Here is a 22,909-nt window from a genome sequence, read left to right on the forward strand (position 1 = left end):
TGATAGTGTAATTAATTTAATATTAAAGGAAAACAAACATATATATACTCTAAGCAAATAAAATAATAATGCATGTATATATATTATTAGAAACATTATTTTTAAAGCTTAGACAATGGTCTGTTGCCACATATAAAATAATCTTTCACATCCAATAATTTTATAGCAAGGTCCCTTAGAAATCAAACTGGCCAGTACATAATAGTTTCATAAACATCACCGAAAGGATGACTTCTCAGATAATAATCTTTTCACAGCATCTTTCACATCTCTGTTTCTCAGACTGTATATTAGAGGGTTCAGCATTGGTATTATAAGAGTGTAGAACACAGCTATGATCTTGCTTTGCTCTGGTGCAGACATGGCCCCAGGCTGGGCATACATGAAGAACACAGTTCCATAGAATAAACTCACAGCTGCTATATGGGAGCCACAGGTGGAGAAAGTCTTTCTCCTGCCATGGGTGGAGGGAATCTTTAGAACAGTAGAGAGGATATACCCATAAGAAACCAGAATGACAGTGGAGGTAGTAATAATGATGAGAGCAGAGAGAATAAACAGCACAATCTCATTGACAAACGTGTCAGTACAGGAGATCTTGTTCAAGGCTGAGACATCACAGAAAAAGTGGTCCAGTCTGTTTTCTCCACAGAAACGCAAATTGAGAGTAAAACCTGTATGTACTACAGAATTAATGCATCCACAGATATAGGACCCAGCTACCAACTGAACACAGACTTTGTGTGACAGCTGCACAGGGTAAAGGAGAGGGGAGCAAATGGCTGAGAACCGATTAAATGTCATCACAGAGAGAAGGAAGGCTTCAACAGTAACACACAAGGCAAAGAAGAAAAATTGGACCAAACAGTCATTGTATAAAATTTTCTTTTCAGTGCTCAAGAAATTAGCTAACATTTTTGGAGCAATGACTGTGGAATAGCAGAGATCTAAATAGGACAAGTTTCTAAGGAAGAAATACATAGGTGTTTGCAGTCTGGAGTCCATCTTAGTGACAGTTATCATGCTGATGTTCCCCACTACAATGACTATGTAGATGATCAAGAACATTAAGAACAAGAGGATCTGTAGCTTTGGAGAGGTTCTAAACCCCAGCAGAATGAAATCGGTCACCTCTGAGGAATTCCTATTCAGCTCTCTCCTCATAACTGATGTATAGGTAGACCTGGAGGGACAATAAAATTGAAAGAAATGAATCATCAGAATACTTGTTTATGATGAAACACCTGACAAATCAGCATAGAAGAAAATTTATTATATCTATAATAAATCATTTACATTGACCCAATAAGACACTAGTAAGCATACTGTATGTGTTACTATATTTAAAATTTCTCCTAGTGATAAATTCAATCTGATTGCTAAGCCTTTTCAGCGATATTCACCTGCAAGGAATACAGAGTGTCTAAGTGTGCTTTTGGGAAATAGAGATTCCAGCAAAATGTCTGGAGTCAGGAGAATTTTTATTTAATTTTACCATCAGTTGAGTGCTATTTAAAGTTTCCTTCCTAAGTGGAATATATTTTACAAAGACATTATAACATACCCCAGATCATATAATGTATGAAGGTATAGTATATTTTAGAATTGTACAATGAAAATAGAGTTCAAATGGGTCTCATTTAATTTCTAATCATTACTTAGTTTTCATTTACTATAGAAAAATAACATATAGCATTATGTCTTATTTCTTGAGAAGGAAGCCTTAAAATAACATATAGCATTATGTGTGTCTTTCTACATGAGAAGAAAGCTTTCATGTAAGGAAGTCCTTCCTTCCTTGCTTTCTTCCTTCCTCTCTTCCTTCATTCTTTCCTTCTTCCTTCTTTCCTTTCTTCCTCCTTTGACTCTTTCTTGAGTATAGAAATGTTTGTGGAGATTTCTAAGATCTTAGGCAAAGATGTTGTTGTTTTCTTAGAAAGAAATCTAATTATAAATGCAAAGACACATGCATATGGAAGATTGAAGACACACAGTACAATTTAAAGATCACTGTAAATGAAAATGAGAGGGAGCAATATTTACACAACCTTCAACTTCTTTATTTAGACTTACCCTATTGTGACTATGAAATATTCTAAAATAAAACACAGGGGAGAAATTTTTATTCTAATTTTATGATTTAGGAAACCAAGACAATAAAACAGATCTAACTGACTTACTTAGAGTAATGAGATCAAGCAACATACTAGCTAACTATACAACTATATATCATAAAATGGAAAAGAAAATATAAACAATAAATTCAATTATTTATACTCTACTGAAATGTTTTAACTATAAAAGTATATAAATTTACAACATTTATACAAATAGTATTATAGTGAATTCATGAAATTATAAACAAATAATTATAAAATGTGTTATGTTCATTGTTATTGCTATGGTTTCTCTCTCTCTCTCTCGGTCTCTCTCTCTCTCTCTCTGTCTCTTTCTCTCTGTCATGGTACTAGGTTTTTGAACTTAGGGTCTTGTTCTACCACATAAGTCAAACACCCAGGCCTTTTTACTTTAGTTATTTTTATGTAAGGACTTGCTTTTTGCTGGAGGTAACCTCAGTCTGTAATATTCTTACATATGCTTCCACATAGCTTACAGGAATTACAGGTGCATGCCACCACATAAAGCTTACTGATTGAGATGGGATCTTACAAAATATTTTCCAAGGCTGTCTTGGAACTGTGATCCTCCTGATCTCTGCCTCCTGAGAAGCTGGGATTATAGGTATAAACCACTGTGCCCAGCCCCTTTACACTTCTTTCTTTTAGATAGCTTTTGTTACATTTCTTACCTTTGCTTCAATATTTCTGTTGTTAATGTAAAATATGAATTCACATCGTAGTTAATGGTCCCTGCCAGAAGTTACTTTTACTATCTTTCTGCCTTCTAATAGTAGCCAGTCAATATTTCTGTCAACATTTTTTGCCACAGAGTTGACTAGTGCAAGAAAAGAGAGAGAATGATAAATATGAGTTATTCCCAAGAACAATTATTTTTCACCCTAGTAAGCACCATACCATACATGAATTCAATTATATTCACGAAGAGTCAAAATATGAAAAGAAACAAACCTTTGTTTATCGGGAAGTTTTTCCACAACAGATTGCATTACCTCCCTTCCAGATGTGACTCAAATTTGCTAACATGACCAAATACCAGCAGAATTATAGCTCATCTGTTAATATTGTTGCTGTACTTTGGTTTCCCTTAGTATTTCATTGATTCAACTAACAAACAGACCTGGGATGAATCCTGAGAGAAATTCTCTCATGGGGAGAAAAACGAAAATGGTGGGCATGCTCTCTACAAGATAAGGTTGTCACTGAGGATTAAAAGTTTCTCTCATCAATAAGATACTTTGTGTCATAATGCAAAAAAGAAAACTAAATAGAGAAATTGTTGACTGGTAAATGTGTAAGCTCTTTGGAAAGTTAAAAAAGTTCTCTAGAGTATTAGAGAGTTAATGTTCTTTATAGGACAAACCAATAAACAGACACTGTTGAATGATTAGTATCTGAACCTTTTATATTCATGATTTACACAGAGCAATATTAAGCAATTTCATTTGGATAATTTATACTCTTCAATTTTACTTATTTTTACCTCTACTGTAAATGTACTATACTGATATTAATCAGAGGAAAATGTATACAGAGAATAAGCAATATTCAATGGAAACACTGGAGTAAAATAAAGTGGATATTGATGTATCAAAGAGAATAGCAAGACTGGACAATCATCTTTGAAATTAAGTATGGGAAGAAGTAGTGTTAAGTTTCGAGACATCTGGGAGTTTCTGGAAACACAGAGCCAGAGGGCAGGAAGTTCTGAATAAATAAATAAAACAAAAAATTCATGAGTATGATTGAGCATCAGATACTTTCAGATATAGTAAATTTACTCATTCACATGTTAAAACAATGCTATGCGAAATTTCTTATTTCCTATGACAAGTTATTTAAAAATGTCTGTTGCAGGACAAAACAATAAATAACAAGTAGCTCACAAGTATACTATACTATCTAAAACTTCTATATCTGCCATGTATAAGTTAAAGTGAAAAGTCATGCTTTTGTCTCAATTTAAAAACTTTCTATATAATATATCTATCCAAAATGTAGACATATTTTAGAATTCTGTTTTAATAAATACATTAATTTTTGATAAATCAGTTTGTGTCACTTTAAATGTTCACTTAGGGATAAATGTAGACACTTAAGTTTTTACAGACTATCTGATTTAGTAATGCATTTTCACTTAATTATAGAAACATTGCAACCTTGTAGGTGCTTTGACCACATTCCTTTTTGTTCAGTCTTCCCCTAACATGTTAGAAGTGGTTCCATTGTCATCTGCCCTTACATTTCTGAGAATTCCGCAGTTATTTGATTTGTGTTAACTAATGCATATTTTGACATTTTTCTCTATTTTCCTTCAAGACTTTTCTTTTTTCTTCATTAATTAATCTATCATGGGTGTGATCGTGAGACATCCCATCATTTCCATTGTATTTAAGTTAAACACTTAAGTGGAGTCAATTAGTATACTTCCTGATACAATATGCCACTAGTAAAAATGATGTGACAGCATAAAAATAATATAAATTCCAAACTTTACACTATTTCAAGACATTTTTGTCCAACATTTAGACCCTAATATTATCATGTTAAAATTCTGGATATATGCACTGAAAGAAATAATTTAAATTATAAAAATGTATTTTGTATTTAACCACAAATTAAAAGTCTTCAATTCCCTTCATCCATTTTGTATAGAGTAAAGCAGCTTCATGTGATATAAGTTCTCATTATTCTGAGGAAATTCTTTAATGTTTCATAGTCTATTGTAATGGTGACAGACACATACTGAAAAGACAAAATAAAGCTGTTTCCCTTATGTAGAAGACTTAAAACTATAATGAAGAGATACATTTCAACCTTATAAAGATCACCTAAGAAAACCAACCACAAGGGGGGAAAATTTAATTTTGCTCACTGTTTCAGAGGTTTTGGTCCATGGTTGCTTGACTTCTCTGCTTCTGGGCCTGTAGGGAAGGAGAGTATCATGGTGGAGAGCTTGTGATGGAGCAGAGATGCTCACCTCATGGCAGCCAGGAAGCAAAAAGACAGAAAGGGACTGGAAACAACACATGTCTTTCTGGGGCATACCCCCAGTAACCTGCTTCTTCAATTATGTCCCACTTCCCAATAATGCCATAATATTCCCAGTCCTTCAAGAATTTCAATCATGATCTGATTGGATCCACTAATTGTAGGCAGTCTTTAGAAATATGAGCCTATTTGATGACAATGTGTATCCAAACCATAATAGCTCAAAAAAAGGTCTAACAAGTATGGTATCTTTTAATTAATCAAATACTAGTGGAAATGAAATATTCATACTGAGGCAATAAAATCAATGGTGTTAACCCAAGAAAATCAATATACATTTGAAAATAGCCTATTTTTCTAAGCTTAAAGTTTTATTCTAACTTCCAATTTTTAATTATAATTTCCCATTAATAAGCTCTGTGTTTTCTCTATTTTCAAAGATTGCTGCAGTAATAAAAATTAAATAGATCAAAGTAGAACAAGGTAAAATTCAAAAGTATTTGCTACTGTCCTGTAAAAAGTCAAACACAGACTTGGTTATTATAGTACAATGACAATCATTATCATTGAAGGATTGTCCTTAATATACCTATTTTATTAGGTATATAGGTAAAATATATAGTGTGTTATTTTAAATAGAGATAATTTCACTATAATCGTAGTAGAAATTCAGACTGTAGCTAGAATGATACATAAAGAAATGCTTTCTTGATAAAATCCCTGCAAAAGTATGATTTAAAGTCAAAACCAAAGAACTTCTTTCAGTGCTTGATAAACATACAACCTCAGAGCCCAATAGATAAGTAATCCAAATTCATGTTTGGAAACATATGCAAATTGTTTTATGTGCAATATTTAATTAATCTTTAAATTTATATTTCTACTCTTAAAATATTAATGCTATTAGAATTTAAGCCAAGAGGTTAAGGCTTAATTCGCCTTGTGCCTCTCATCAGGTTCTTTCCATGAGTTACAGAGGAACAAGCAATCACTCAGAAATGACTGGTTTCATTCTTGTAGGCTTCAAAGGGCGCCTTGAGCACCATCTTCTCGTCTTCCTGCTATTTCTGCTTGTATATGCCATGATCCTTTGGGGAATATTGGGATGATGACTGTTACTGTGACTGATCCCCGACTAAACACACCAATGTATTTTTTCCTAGGCAATCTTTCCTTTATTGATCTCTTCTATTCCTCAATCATTTATCCAAGGATATAATCAACTTCTGATCAAAGAGCAAGTCCATTTCCTTTGTAGTCTGTGTGGCCCAGTTCTTTCTCTTTGCACTCTTCATTGTCACTGAGGGATTTCTCCTGGCAGCCATGGCTTATGACTGCTTCATTGCCATCTGCAACCTATTCCCCTATTCTATTCAGATGTCTGCACTCAGCTGGTGGCAGACTCCTATTTTTGTGGCTGTATCAGTTCAGTTCTTCAGACCAACATGACATTTACTTTATCCTTTTGTGCTTCCTGGGCTTGGGCATTGACCATTTTTACTATAACTGTCCACTTCAGAGATTACTTTGTTCTGATCTGTTTATCCATAAAATGGTATCTTTTTCCTCACCTGAATTCATTATCTTGCCTACGATGTGCACTGTGTCCACAGTACTAAATATACACTCCACTGAAGGATGTAAAGAAAAGTCTTTATTTGCAGTTCTTACCTAAGATTTGTAAGTATACTATATGGTGCTCTCGTTTGATGTACTTTATCACTGACAAATTTTTCTGAACTGAGCAAAGTGGCCTTCTAATGCTACTCCCTGTTATACCTTTTAACTCACATCCTTTTATTTATTATCTGAGAATGAAGATGTCAAAGAGACTCTAAGTCTTTAATTTTCTTCTGTCTACTCTATTTTGCCAATTTATTTCATAACTCTTTGACCATTATTTGATATTTTCTAAACAATAAAAATATGACAAGAAGTTTTTCCACATAGTGTGCCCTTCCCAAATGTTACTTTTTTTCTTTCCCTCTGAGGAGATTTGATTAATCTCCGAGGAGATTTGATGAATTCGAGGAATTCATCAGAGACTGCTTTGAGAACCTATATTCAAAGAAATTTGAAAATCTTAAAGAAATGTACATAATTCTAGATACATATGAGCATCCAAAACTGAACCAAGAGGAAAGTAATCACCTGAATACATTTATAACACAAAATGAAGTTGAAGCAGCAATTGAGTCTCCCCAAAAAGAAAAGTCCAGGACCTGATGGATTCTCTGCTGAATTCTATCAGACCTTTAAAGAAGAACTGATACTAACTCTCCTTAAACTGTTCCATGAAATAGGAAGGGAAGGAAAATTGCCAAACACATTTTATGAAGTCAGTGTTACACTTATCCCACAACTAGGCAAAGACACCTCCAAAAAGGAGAACTGTAGGCCAATCTCCTTAATGAACATTGATGCAAAAATCCTCAACAAAATAATGGCAAACCGAATTCAACAACACATAAAAAAGATTATTCACCACAACCAAGTAGGCATCATTCCAGGGATGCAGGGGTGGTTCAACATACGAAAATCAATAAACATAATAAACCACATTAACAGAAGCAAAGACAAAAACCACTTGATCATCTCAATAGATGCAGAAAAAGCCTTTGGTAACATCCAACACCATTTCATGATGAAATCTTTAAGAAATTAGGAATATAAGGAAAGTTCCTCAACATTATAAAAGCTATATATGACAAACCTACAGCTGGCATTATATTTAAAAGAGAAAAACTGAAACCATTCCCTCTAAAATCAGGAACCAGACAAGGATACCCACTATCTCCACTCCTATTCAACATAGTACTGGAATTCCTAGCCAGAGCAATTAGGCAAGAAGAAGGAATAAAAGGAATACAAATAGGTAAAGAAACTGTCAAAATATCCCTATTTGCAGATGACATGATCCTATACCTTAAAGACCCAAAAAACTCTACTCAGTAGCTTCTAGACATCATCAGTAGCTATAGCAAGGTAGCAGGATATAAAATCAACATAGAAAAATCATTAGCATTTCTATACACTAACAATGAGCAAACTGAAAATGAAGGTATGAAAACAATTCCATTTACAATAGCCTCAAAAAAAATCAAATACCTAGGTGTAAACTTAACAAAAGATGTGAAAGACCTCTACAAGGAAAACTATACATTTCTGAAGAAAGAGATTGAGGAAGACTATAGAAAGTGGAGAGATCTCCCTTGCTCATGGATTGGTAGAATCAACATAGTAAAAATATTGGTACTCCCAAAAGTAATCTACATGTTTAATGCAATTCCCATCAAAATTCCAATGACATTCATTAAAGAGATTGAAAAATCTACCATGAAATTTATATGGAAATACAAGAGGCCACAAATAGCCAAGGCAATACTCAGTCAAAAGAACAATGCAGGAGGTATCACAATACCTGACTTCAAACGGTATTACAGAGCAATAAAAATAAAAGCAGCATGATATTGGCACAAAAACAGACATGAAGACCAGTGGAACAGAATAGAGGACCCAGATATGAAGCCAAACAACTATAACCAACTTGTCTTTGACAAAGGAGCTAAAAATATACGATGGAGAAATAGCAGCCTCTTCCACAAAAACTGCTGGGAAAACTGGCTAGCAGTCTGCAAAAGACTGAAACTAGATCCATGTATATCACCCTATACCAAGATTAACTCAAAATGGATCAAGGATCTTAATGCCAGACCACAAACTCTAAAGTTGATACAGGAAAGAATAGGAAATACTCTGGAGTTAGTAAGTATAGGTAAGAACTTTCTCAACGAAACCCAAGCAGCACAGCAACTAAGAGATAGCATAGATAAATGGGACCTCATAAAGCTAAAAAAACTTCTGTTCATCAAAAGAAATGGTCTCTGAACTGAAGAGAACACCCACAGAGTGGGAGAAAATATTTGCCAGCTATACATCAGACAAAGGACTGATAACCAGAATATATAGGGAACTTAAAAAACTAAGTTCTCCCAAAACTAATGAACCAATAAAGAAGTGGGCAAGTGAACTAAACAGAACTTTCTCAAAAGAAGAAATTCAAATGGACAAAAAACACATGAAAAAATGCTCACCATCTCTAGCAATAAAGGAAATACAAATTAAAACCACACTAAGATTCAACCTCACCCGTTAGAATAGCCATCATTAGCAACACCACCAACAACAGGTGTTGGCGAGGATTCGGAGAAAAAGGAACCCTCTTACACTGTTGGTGCGAAGGTAAACTAGTGCAACCACTCTGGAAAAATATTTGGAGGCTACTTAAGAAGCTAAACATTGATCTACCATTTGATCCAGCAATAACACTCTTGGGGATATACCCAAAAGACTGTGACACAGGTTACTCCTGAAGCCCTGCACACTCATGTTTATTGTGGCACTATTCACAATAGCCAAGTTATGGATACAGCCAAGATGCCCCACCACTGACGAATGGATTAAGAAAATGTGGTATCTATACACAATGGAATTTTATGCAGCCATAAAGAAGAATGAAATGCTATCATTCGCTGGTAAATGGATGGAATTGGAGAACATGATTCTGAGAGATGTTACCCTGGCCCAAAAGACCAAAACTCTTATGTTCTACCTCATATGTGGACATTAGATTAAGGGCAAACACAACAATGGGATTGGACTTTGAGTACATGATAAAAGCTTTAGCACACAAGGGAGGGATGAGGATAGGTAAGATACCTAAAAAAATTATCTAGCATTTGTTGCCCTTAACGCAGAGAAACTAAAGCAGATACCTTAAAAGCAACTGAGGCCAATAGGAAAAGGGAACCAGGAACTTGAGAAAAGGTTAGATCAAAAAGAATTAACCTAGAAGGTAACACACACACACAGGAAATCAATATGAGTCAACTCCCTGTATAGCTATCCTTATCTCAACCAGCAAAAACCCTTGTTCCTTCCTATTATGGGTTATACTCTCTGTACAACAAAATTAGAAATAAGGGCAAAATAGTTTCTGCTGGGTATTGAGGGGGTAGGGGGGAAAGGGAGGGTACAGAGTGGGTGATAAGGGAGGGGGTGGGGGCAGGGGACAGAAATGACCCAAGCCTTGTATGCACATATGAATAATAAAATTAAAAAAATGAAAAAAAACAATTTTAAAATGCTATGTGAGAAGGTAAAATGAGGCAGTGCATCAAATTGATATCAGCTAAAGCAGAATTCAGGATAATGCACTTATAAATATAACAAGTAAATGCATATATACTGATAGTTAGATGGTATGTGTTCAATACTACAATGAACAAAAAGTTACTACAACAGAAAATATCCATAAACCAATGGAAATGCTTAAGCACATTCAGCTGATTAAATGTCAAGAAATTAAAATCTTAAGAAGTTAGAGGGATTTTCATTAAATTATTAATAAATTAAAACAACAACTCCCTTTTCAATGAAAAACACATCATGAACTACTGCCACAGAATTGTCTGTATGACCTTTGGAGTGAGAAAGTTCTGAATTCTGCTGTAGCTCTGGTTTTTCCTGGCAATGTGAGGTTAAGCACATGACATTGTTTTTCTAAAACACACTGAATAAACTTACAAAATATATTAATTTAAGTTATAAAATTATATTCAACTATATATATACAGACACATACAATATTGCCTTCTCCATAAGTGATATTTGAGAACTAAAATATGTGTAAGTATGTTATACAGTATACTATATATGTATTTGAATATGTATGTATATAGTATTTTTAATCTATATCAACATTTTAATAAGGTGCTGACAGAAAAGCACAAAAACTGACTTTTCAATAGGTAAGATTTAAATCTGGTATTTAGTTTTAAACACAGAATATGGGATGAAAATCTAGTGGCTTGAAAACATAATATAAATATGTTGCAATAGTTCATATTTTCTGTGTCCTAGAAGTATTCATTAGAAAATATTACCCAATAAAGATTTTTGTCACAACTGCCATAAATATATAACTGCACAGAAATATGCTAAAAATTGTATAACTGAGTAGAAATTCCATGATATTGATAAAAGGTAATTATCAAAATGATAACAATAATACAAGTGACCATTAATCTAATACTAAATGCTGTATTTACAATATTTAATTTGATCAGCATAACTTGCATCTAGTCACTTGATAGTCTCCATTCAATCTAAAACCATTCAAGGACTTCTCAAAATCTCTTCAGTGGTAATGCAAGAACTTAAGCCTATGCTGTCTGCTACCACAAGCAAGACTCAACCTTGTTTCCTCTAAGTATGTTTTATAAATAAATCAAATATATATAAGGTGGAATTCTGCTAAAATGTCAAATGGAAAAAAGTCTGAAGTTCATTAAAATGTTAAATAATATTAACTAAGACATTATAGAAAAAGAAAACACTTTCAGGAATTAAATCCTATCATGTTACAAGCATGAAATGCCAACATAAAGACACTATAGCCAGTTAGAATGGCTATAATCAAAAAGACAAAAAAAAAATCACAGATGCTGGTAGAGATGAAGGGAAGGGTGAAGTTATTGTAAAGTTTTGGTGGGAGTGTAAATTAGTAAAGTCTTATGAAAAATAGTATGGTGCTTCCTAAAAAGGCAAATCTACTTTAAGTTCCAGCTACACTACTGGGTACATTTCCAAAAGAAAATCAACATGTCAGAGAGTTACTTGCACTCCTGTGTTTATTCTTAGCATTGTTCACAATAGTCAAGATATGGAAGCAACTAATGTATCCATCAATGGATAAAGAAAATGTATACATACACAGTACAAATGCTGTGTACATATGTATATAAATAGAAAATGATACCTGTTGAAATTGTTTCAGGAATGGGGGGTGATAAAGGAGAATGATGTAGGGGCAGTTTCAAGTATGATATATTTGATATATTATAAGAACTTTTGTAAATGCCACAATGTACCCCCACCCAGTACAACAATAAATTTTAAGAATGTGTATACATACAAACAACATACTGTTGTTTTATCTGGACCCAAGAACCAGTCTTAAAGCCATTGGTTTTTGGCCAAAATTTGTGTCTGACAAGGACCGGGTCTGTCAACTATTAATTGAGTATGTTAATGACAAGAGCTCAGTAACTCAAGAGGAGATGGAATATGACCTCTGTTGGAGACAGAGTCCCGTAGTCCTGTTTCCACTTAAAGAAAAACCCCTTCTAATGGGGATTTACTCTCCTCCCTTCCCCCCGCCCCTTATAACCCTGCTGGTCCTCTGGCTCAGGTGCCAGAGCCAGCACTACCACCCCAGGCTTCTGCCTCTACACCTCCTCCTCCCAACTCTTTCATCTTTGCCCTGTTTCAAAAACCTGTCCCACCTCCTTACTTACCACAACTCCAAAAGGAGTTACAGCAATGTTGTCAGGACATTGAGAATCTACCTTTTCCTCAGTCCCAATGGGAAAGACCATACTTCCTTTTCCCTCTCAGGGAGGTCTCACTTGGAGGGGGTGAAATTGGGTCCATAAATTCCCCTCTTACCAGCTCTGAGGTCCAAAATTTTAAAAAGGAGTTGTGACCCCTTCTCAAGGATCCCTTCAGGGTTTCAGAACAGGTCAATCAATTTTGGGGATCACAGATATATACTTAGGCTGAGTAAATATCTATTTTGGGAATTCTCTGCTCAGGGAAAGAAAGAGCCATGATCTGTAGAGTGGCAATGGTATCTGGGAACATGAACATACTCTAGTACAGAATGTCCTAGGGGCTGATGATAAGTTTCCTAACAAAGATCCCCAATGGGATAACAACACCCCAGGACACCAAGAAAATTTGAGGGACTGAAGAGATTTAACAATAAGGGGAATCTGGGAATCAGAGCAAAGGTCACAAAACCTCTCTAAAGCCTTTAATGTCCAACAAGGGAAGGATGAGGGACCAACTGAGTTCATGAGCTGCCTCAAGGATCAGATGAGAAAGTGTGCTAGGCTAGACTTAGAAGACCCTCTAGGACAGGGAATGTTAAAATTTCACTTTGTTACAAACAGCTGGCCAGATATAGCAAGAAAATTACAAAAACTAGAAAGTTGGAAAAATAGATCTATAGAAGAATTATTAGGAGAGGCACAAAAAATATATGTGAGGAAAGAGGAAGAAAAACAAAAGCAAAAAGCAAAGATTATGTTATCCATGATCAAGCAGGTTAATAGGGGAAGGTCAAATCAGTACACTATCGGACAGCAGATTAATAAGGAAAGGCCAAACCAACATCCTATTGGACCTCAACTAGCCCGGCCTCCCTCAGCAGGATATAAGAGACCAGAAAGTCAGAAGATGAAACAAAGAAAAGGGGGAAATAAGTGCTTTAAATGTGGGGAGACTGGACACTTTAAGAGAGAATATCCAGAACGGGAAAAAGATCTTTGACAAAGAATAGGGGATTCAGGGACTCTTTTACTTTGAAGGGTCCCACTCAGAGCCCTTGTTAAATTTAGAAGTTGGACAACAATGTGAAGTTGTCACCTTCCAGATTGACTCAGGCACTTCCAGATCCCTCCTCTTACTTCTGCCCAGAGGCTTAATCTAGTTCCTGGAGAGGTTGCTAATTTCTGGGGCAAAGAGAGAAAGCTTTCCAGTTAAAATATTATAAGAAATGGATGTTTATTTCCAAGACAGGACCACTAAGATACAATTTCTCCTAGTACCTGAGGCAGGTAACAACCTGTTTGGAAGAGATCTAATGACCCCATTAGAAAACAGTTTACATGTAAAAAGGGATAAAATACAACCATCCCTGAATCTGCTTACTTCATGGGCCAAGAAATAAGCCAATAATCTGGGCTAGAGACAGGAACTGGGGTGGTCTCCAGGTTAAACCTATCAAAGTTCAATTAAAGAGTTGTTAGGAGAAAACAATACTCTATTCCTATGGAGAGGAGGATAGGTTTGAAGCCAGTTATTGAGGGACTGATACAAGATGGGCTTCTTGACCCTTGTACATCTTCCTTAAATACCACGATCCTCCTAGTCAAAAAGACAGATGGGTCGTACCAGTTAGTTCAAGACCTTAGATCCATCAATCAAATAGTCCAAGCTAAACCCCAAGTAGTCCTGAACCCCTACACTGTTCTCAGCAAAATTCCATATAATCTTGAGTGGTTTAGTGTAATAGACTTAAAGAACATATTTTGGTCCTCTCCATTAAATGCAAACAGTTGGGACATATTTACCTTTGAATGGGAGGACCCCCCCACTCAGGACACAAGGAACAGTATAGGCAGACTGTCCTTCCCCAGGGATTTACTGACTCCTCTCACCTCTTTGGCCAGATCTTAGAACAAGTCTTAGAAAAGTTCATATTAGATCCCCTCATGTGCCTCCTCCAATAAGTGGACAATTTACTTTTTCAGGGGATAATCAGGAAGAAATGCTCAACACCACCATTAGCTTTATAAATTTCCTGGGAAGCAGAGGACTTCCTATTTCAAAGAATAAGTTACAGTTTGCTGAGACTGAAGTAAAATATCTGGGACATTTAATCAGTAAGGGCCAATGAAGGATTGGTCGAGAAAGAATAGAAGGAATTACTGGTCTCCCTCTCCCAGGAACAAAACAAGAATTGAGAAAGTTCCTTGGCTTAGTGGGATATTGCTATTTGTGGATAGTCTCATATTCCCTTAAAACTAAATCTTTATTTCTCAAATTGACCCAAGAGGGACCAGACCCCCTCCTTTGGACCCCTGAGGAAATAGAACAAGTAGATTACCTAAAGTAAAGCCTTATCACAGCTCTGGTGCTGGCCTTGCCCTCTCTTGAACAGCCCTTTCACCTCTTTGTGAATGTAAATAAGGGAGTTGCCCTTGGGATGCTAACCCAAAAACATGGGGGCCAATGTCAACCTGTGGCCTTCTTATCTAAGTTCCTGGACACCATCACCCAAGGCTGGCCTGAGTGTATTCTGGCAGTAGCAGCTACAGCCCTTCTAACTGAAGAAAGTAGAAAAATCACCTTTGGGGGAAAACTAATAATTAGCACTCCCCATCAAGTTAGGAAAATCTTAAATCAGAAGATGGGTAGATGGCTGATGGATTCCAGGATCCTAAAGTATGAGGTTATCTTGCTAGAAAAGGATGACCTAACTTTAACTACTGATGAGGCTCTAAATCCAGCCACTTTCTTGGCAAGAAGGCAGAAGGGAGGAGCCCCAAACATAAATGTTTAGATATTATTGAAAATCAAACAAAAGTGAGGCCAGATCTCTGGAAAACTCCTTTCCAGAACGAGTTCCATTTCTTTGTGAATGGATCCTCTCAGGTAACTGAGGGAAAAAGCATAATGGACATTCTATTGTAGATGGGGAGGCCATGACTATAATAGAATCAGGCTGGCTCCCTAACAATTGGTTGGCACAGACTTGTGAACTGTTTTCCCTAAATCAGGGCTTAAAACACTTAAAAGACAAAGAAAGGACCATATACAATGATTCAAAATATGCATTTGGTGTGGTCCACACTTTTGGAAAAATCTGGATGGAACAGGGCTTAATCAATAGCAAGGGCCAAGATTTGGTACATGGAGAATTAATTCAACAAATATTAGAGAGCCTAAAACAACCTGAAGAAATAGCCATAGTCCATGTGCCAGGTCACCAAAAGGGGATAAACTTTGAGACCCAGGTAAATTCTTTTGTAGATAAGACAGCAAAACAGGCTGCTCTCACCTCTGAGGCCCCAGTCTTTTGTCTCATTCCCCACCTGCCTGCTCCTCATGTCACCCCTATCTTTACCCCCTCTGAGAAAGAACAACTGAAAAAACTTGGGACAGTCAGGACTGACCAGGGAAAATGGTTTCTCCCTGACAGGAGGGAAATGATCTGAAAGCCCCTAATGAGAGAACTTCTTACCTATCTCCATCAGGGGAACCACTGGGGACCCCAAACCATGTGTGATGCAGTTTTGAGAGCCTATGGGTGTATAGAGATCTATACACTAGCCAAACAACTATCAGAAGGATGTCTTACTTGTTGAAAGATTAACAGGCAAGCTCTGAGACAGAGACCAGCTGGGAGTAGAAATGCTGGGTTGCAACCCTTCCAAAGCATTCAGGTAGATTACACTGAGATGCCCAAAATAGGTCATCTTAAATACCTCTTCGTTATTGTGGACCATCTCACTCACTGGGTTGAGGCCTTCCCTCTCCCAGGGGCCACTTCTACAAATGTAATTAGTGTATTACTAGAAAACATAATACCAAGGTTTGGGGTTATAGAAAATATAGACTCAGATAATGGGAGTCATTTCACTGCCAATGTCCTTAAGGGACTTATGAAGGCTCTAGAAATCAAATGGGAATATCATACCCCCCAGCATCCACCTTCCTCAGGGAGAGTTGAAAGAATGAATCAGACTCTTAAAAAACAACTCACTAAATTAGTCTTAGAGACCAGATTGCCTTGAACTAAATGTCCTCCCATAGCGCTACTCAGAATTAGAACGACCACTTGGAAGGACATTGGCCTTTCCTCCTATGAAATGCTTTATGGGCTTCCTTACCTTAGCTCTGTTACTGATGTACTGTCCTTTGGAACCAAAGACTATTTCCTCAAAAATTATATACTTGGATTGTTCTCCACTTTACTGTGTCTTAGGGAAAAGGGATTGTTAACACAAGCTCCTCCACTTGACTTTCTTGTTCACCCACACCAGCTTGGTGATCATGTGCTGGTCAAGTCCTGGAAAGAAAATAAGCTTGAGCCAGCTTGGAAAGGACCCTTCCTGGTCCTGCTAACCATGGAGACAACTGTCTGGTCCGAGGAGCGGGGATGGACTCATCACAAATGAGTAAATAAGGCATCCCCACCTAACCGGAAGGAACAATGGGCTGTGCTCTCACATCCAGGCAACACCAAAATGACTTTAAAAAGACTATAGTAAAAATATTCTTTCTTTTTCATTTGGGAAATAGTTTGCTTATTATTAATGTAACTCAGGGTACCTTTCCCCTAATTGTTGAATTTGATGCTGTCAGGTCCTTCCTTGCGGAAACCTTACATCCCAACTTCAACTCCAAGGATACTCCCTTTATATGTGTCCCATCCCGGGACCCACAGGGAAGCCTGGTATCTGTCCAGAGTGGACAGAAGTGGGGTGGAACAATGGATATAAAGGATACACTTCCCCCTTTTTATGAAAATCCTAAGGGCTGGACTGGACCCCAGGGCACTGGAAAGACTCTGATTTCCAAAATCCAAAATAATCAAAAGTCTTTTAACAGACTACAATCAAAATTACAGCTATTTCAGACACACCCCGTTCCTACTTGTAAAGATAAACAATGTAACCCACTTAGATTAGTCATGGAAAACCCTTGGATTATGACATGAGAACCATCTATATTTTGTAGTTATGGGTTGGTGGCAGATGTATGAGGGACAGACCCATTAGGTGCCCTTGAGCTCCATCTAACTCCCAACCCCTCCCAGGTGACACCCAGTTCTACCTCCACTCCAACATTACCTCCACATTTATACAACAATCAAACTCAGGTAACCGTAGTAGAAGTCAAGGATCTAAGACACTGTGGCTATTGACAACAGGTACAGAGATACAAACACTTGGATGAAATGGATAAAATAGTATGTCCTCACATTAAATAAGAGTGATGCTATGTTTGTACTATTAGGAGGCCAGTGTCTCAGGTTATCCCATTTTCATTAGGATGGTCCTCAAATACAGATGGAATGTATTGCATGTTGGCTCTGTTTCAGGATGCCAAGGCTTATGGCAATGGATCCTGCCAACACTATCACTACTGTTCCAGAGGTCAGAGGTCCTGTGGGTCAGCCCCCAAGGACTATTAGGCCACCTACCCTCGACATCACTTATACCCCATGTCTCATGAGACAGAGGGAACAATTGACAAATGTGGTAAACCTGATGGGATGCAGTGAAAGCCAATCCTTCAACAGCCTTACAAACCAGTCCATACTCTTGGTGGGCAGAGTTGATGCCTAGTGGTACTGGGGAGGACTTTTACTTGAGACTCTCCCAGGTAAATGGGCACCTGTGTTTTGTTGCAGTTGGCAATCCCTTTCACCCTAGCATTTAGATCCCCAGACCATGCCACAACATTTAGAAAAAGGAGAGACACTGTAGCCAACTTCAGGGCTTCTTTAATCCCCATGTTTACATTGATATCATTGGGGTCCCTAAGGGAGTGCTAAATGAATTCAAAGCCAGGAACCAAATTGAAGCAGAGTTTGAATCAGTACTCTTTTGGTGATCCACTATAAATAAAAATGTCAATTGGATTAATTATATTTACTATAACCAATAAAGGTTTGTTAACTATACCAGGGATGCTATCAAAAGAATAGCAGAGCATTTGGGACCAACTAGCCAGATGGCTTGGGAGAACAGGTTAGCATTAGACATGATGCTGGCTGAAAAGGGAGGAGTTTGCATAATGATTGGAGTTTGGTGTTGCATGTATCTACCAAATAATACAGCCTCTGATGAAACTATTACTAAGACCCTACAGGGATTAACTACCAATCTAACGAGCTAGCTGAAAATTCAGGTATAAATGAATTTACCCTTCCCTGACTTAATGGAAAAATGGTTTGGAAGATGGGAGGACTGCATGACCTCAATCTTAACCTCCTTTATCATAGTGATTGGTGTTTTAATTTTAGTAGGATGTTGCATAATTCCTTGTGTCCGAGGACTAATTGAGACAGCCCTCACCAAACAACCACCCCAGCCCTACCAAAATAACTTGTTTCTATTAAAAGAGCAGGAACACAAGATCCAAAAATTCCTAAATGAGTTTGAAGAAAAGAATTTAAATTTTACAAAGGGGGGAAATTGTAAGAAAAATTATCATTCCTCCGTATTTGTTACCCCCTCAGATTACTTAAAAATTCTTCAGGTCGCCATCTTAAGTGACTTGCATGTTTAAAGGGTCCTTGTGTCTTCTTCCAGATTCCTGTACAACTCTATTGCCTGCCAAACTATATGTCCTAGTCCATCCCCTAAGTCTTTTAGCCAATTGAGGGAGATTGTGATCCTTTGACCTGGACAAATCCCAGGTAAGGGGCAGGTACAACTGCGTCAGGGATATAAGAAGGAGCCACTGTCAGCCATTTTGTGTTTGTGTGTTTGCTTAGCAGGAGTGAGCACATGCTTGCACCTTCTTATCAAGAGAAATTGCCTTGTCAAGATTTTCTGTCTCTTGTGTGTCTTTTTTGGGCACTGGAGGGTCTTTAATTCCAACACTTTCTACTCCCCCTTTCTCACTTTCTTATCAAGTTTTATCTGGGCTTCATTATGACCATTTCATACACATATACAATGTATTTTGATCATATCCTTTCTCACTTCTCTTTTCCTTCTCCCACCTTCCACTGCTTACCTGTCCCCAAAGCAGTACTCCTTCTTGTCCACATCTTTTTTTCCCACTTATGCAGAGATTTCACATACGAGAGAAAATGTATGGCATTTGTCTTTCTGAATCTGACTTTTTTCACTTAATTTTGTATTATCAAGTTCCATTCAATTTCCTGCAAATAAAAATATTCTTCATTATGGCATATAATGTGTATAGATACTACATTACTTCACCCACTCATTTTTGAAGGCACCTAGGCTGATTACATACTTAGATTTTGTGACTAGTACTGCAATAACATGGTGTGTGGTAATTTAGTTGTAGTGTTCATATATCTTTAAATAAAAAAATTAACACAGATACAGTAAGACACAACACTAACAAACTCCTTCTGTTTCAGATAAATTGGTTAAGAATGAAAAAGAACTTAAGTTGGGGCTTAAATCTACACCATATTGGAAAAACAAATCATTCATAGTAAGTAAATTTAAATATGATACATAAAAATATAACATTAAAATTATTTGATTTTGAGTGAAAAGGCATATATGCCCTTAATGCAGAGAAACTAAAGCAGATACCTTAAAGCAACTGAGGCCAATAGGAAAAGGGGAACAGGTACTAGAGAAAAGGTTAGATCAAAAAGAATTAACCTAGAAGGTAACACCCATGCACAGGAAATCAATGTGAGTCAATGCCCTGTATAGCTATCCTTATCTCAACCAGCAAAAACCCTTGTTCCTTCCTATTATTGCTTATACTCTCTCTACAACAAAATTAGAAATAAGGGCAAAATAGTTTCTGCTGGGTATTGAGGGGGGGAGAGGGAAGGGGCGGAGTGGGTGGTAAGGGAGGGGGTGGGGGCAGGGGGGAGAAATGAACCAAGCCTTGTATGCACATATGAATAATAAAAGAAAAATGAAAAAAAAAAAGAATGAAAAAGAACTTAAGTTGGGGCTTAAATCTACACCATATTGGAAAAACAAATCATTCATAGTAAGTAAATTTAAATATGATACATAAAAATATAACATTAAAATTATTTGATTTTGAGTGAAAAGGCATATGCAATAAAAACTTTTAAATAATAATTAAATTTAAATATAAATTTTACACTGCTCCATGCCAAATTATTGAAATATTAAAAGAAAATAGAGACAAAATAACATTCATATTAATAATGGCAAGTTTCAAATTTGTTGTGCTTTAATACTTACCACATGCTTTCATCTCTGTTCAAGAATGGCTGTTTTCAAGGCTCTGAAATTATGATTTTGACAATTCCACATAGACTAGATGTATTTGAATGAATATGATTGATAAAAAAATCCTGGCACTATACTGGTGTTTTGTACTTAAATTTTCTCATTTTAAAAATGGTGTTTAAAAACAAACTATTGTATATTTTGTGTGGTCTTTATGTATCAGATTTTATTATTATATAATTTAATACTTTATGTTGATGATAATGCATTAGTAAAGGATAGCAGAATATTATTGTCACCGTTTTTCTGTGAAGAATTGCCTCTTGCATATAAAATACCTGGGTCTTCTTTACAGAGGCATGGTATTTCCAATGATGAGAGTCCCTGGATACCTGAGAAATGTTATGTTTTCCATTCAAAAGAGGACTATGTAACCATTATGTTTTGCCACCATCACGATGCATTTCACCTTGAGAAAAAGATAAGGAAAACACACAAAGGTATTGTTGTATATAATAACTATATAGTAACAATTCTTTATGTTTACTTCTTGAGGAAAATAAAATTGAAATGAAATTAACATTATTATAACAGCAAATAGACTGTCATAAGCACCAGCAAATAAAATAAAGATGTGTGTACATACATTATTAGAATTATTTCATAAACTTAGAAAATCATAAATGGTGCCACATAAAAATATTTTTCTCATACTCTGATTTTACAAGAACAAGATAAGTAGAACACTCAGAAAATAAACTTTATCCACTATATAATGGTTTCATGAATATCACTGAGAAGACCACTTTCCACATATTCTCTTCACAGCATCTTTCACATCTCTGTTTCTCAGACTGTATATTAGAGGGTTCAGCATTGGTGTTATAAGTGTGTAGAACACAGCTGTAATCTTGCTTTGCTCTGGTGAGGAGATGGCCCCAGGTTGGGCATACATGAAGAACAAAGTTCCATAGAATAAACTCACCACCAATATATGGGAGCCACAGGTAGAGAAAGTCTTTGTCCTGTCTTGAATAGAAGGGATCTTTAGGACAGTGGAGAGGATACATACATAAGAAACCAGAATGACAGTGGTGGTGGTGATGATGATGAAAGCAGAGAGAATAAAGAGCACAAACTCATTCACAAAGGTGTCAACACAGGAGATCTTGAGCAGGGCTGGACATCACAGAAAAAGTGGTCCAGTCTGTTTTCTCCACAGAAACGCAAATTGAAGGTGAAACATGTTCGCACTATGGAGTTGATGCATCCACCGACATAGGCTCCAGCTACCAACTGAACACAAACTTTGTGGGACATCTGCACAGGGTAAAGGAGAGGGGAGCAAATGGCTGAGAGCCGATCAAATGCCATCACAGACAGAAGAAAGCCTTTCAGTTGTGACAAACAAGGCAAAGAAGAAAAATTTGACTGCACAACCATTGTATGAAATTTTCTTTTCAGTACTCAAGAAGTTGGCTAACATATTTGGAGCAATGACTGTGGAATAGCAGAGATCTAAATAGGACAAGTTTCTAAGGAAGAAATACATAGGTGTTTGCAGTTTGGAGTCCATCTTAATGACAGTTATCATACTGACATTCCCCAGTACAATCATTGTGTAGATGATCAAGAACATTAAGAACAAGAGGATCTGTAGCTTTGGAGAGGTTCTAAACCCCAGCAGAAAGAACTAGGTCACCTCTGAGTAATTCCTATTCAGCTCTCTCCTCATAGCTGATGCATATGTAGAACTGGAGGGATGGGGAAAATGAAACAAGAAGTGATTAGAATACTTGTTTCAGTGAAAACACCTTGAGAATCAACATGAAAGAAGATTCATCACTTTGATCCAATATTTTATAAAACACTAGTGAACATAATGAATGTACTACTTTTTAAAAATTCTTCCTAGTGATGAGCTCAATGTGATTGCTGAGCCTTTTCAGTTATACTCTCCTGCAAGTAATGCAGATTGACACTCTTAAGTGCTTTTGGGAAATGGAGATTCCAGGAAAATGTCTGGAATCAGGATATTTAAAAAATTTTTATATATATTATGGTCAGTTTATTGCCATTTAAATTTTCTGTATCCTAGCTACTTAGGAGGGAGAGATCGAGAAGATAATATGTTTCATTCTAGCTTAGGCAAATAGTCTGGGAGACCACATTTCAATGTGCCTGTCATCCCCTACAGCAGGGAAGCACCACCAGGAGGAA

The 22,909-nt window shown here is 36.6% G+C and overlaps 1 protein-coding gene and 2 pseudogenes across 1 annotated transcript; 1 reads left to right on the forward strand and 2 right to left on the reverse strand.

Moving 5' to 3' along the window:
* Nucleotides 1–216: 216 nt before the first annotated feature.
* On the reverse strand, nucleotides 217–1,164 carry LOC141425525 (olfactory receptor 9S13-like). Its single transcript, XM_074081756.1, has one exon. It carries the CDS (start codon nucleotides 1,162–1,164, stop codon nucleotides 217–219), a length of 948 nt encoding a protein of 315 aa, XP_073937857.1.
* Nucleotides 1,165–6,094: 4,930 nt separating this feature from the next.
* Nucleotides 6,095–6,975, forward strand: LOC141425930 (olfactory receptor 9K2-like; annotated as a pseudogene).
* A 14,504-nt stretch (nucleotides 6,976–21,479) lies between these two features.
* Nucleotides 21,480–22,424, reverse strand: LOC141425931 (olfactory receptor 9S13-like; annotated as a pseudogene).
* Nucleotides 22,425–22,909: the final 485 nt, after the last annotated feature.

The sequence above is a fragment of the Castor canadensis genome, chromosome 8 (genome assembly GCF_047511655.1).
Source record: "Castor canadensis chromosome 8, mCasCan1.hap1v2, whole genome shotgun sequence".
Classification (NCBI taxonomy): Eukaryota; Metazoa; Chordata; class Mammalia; order Rodentia; family Castoridae; genus Castor; species Castor canadensis.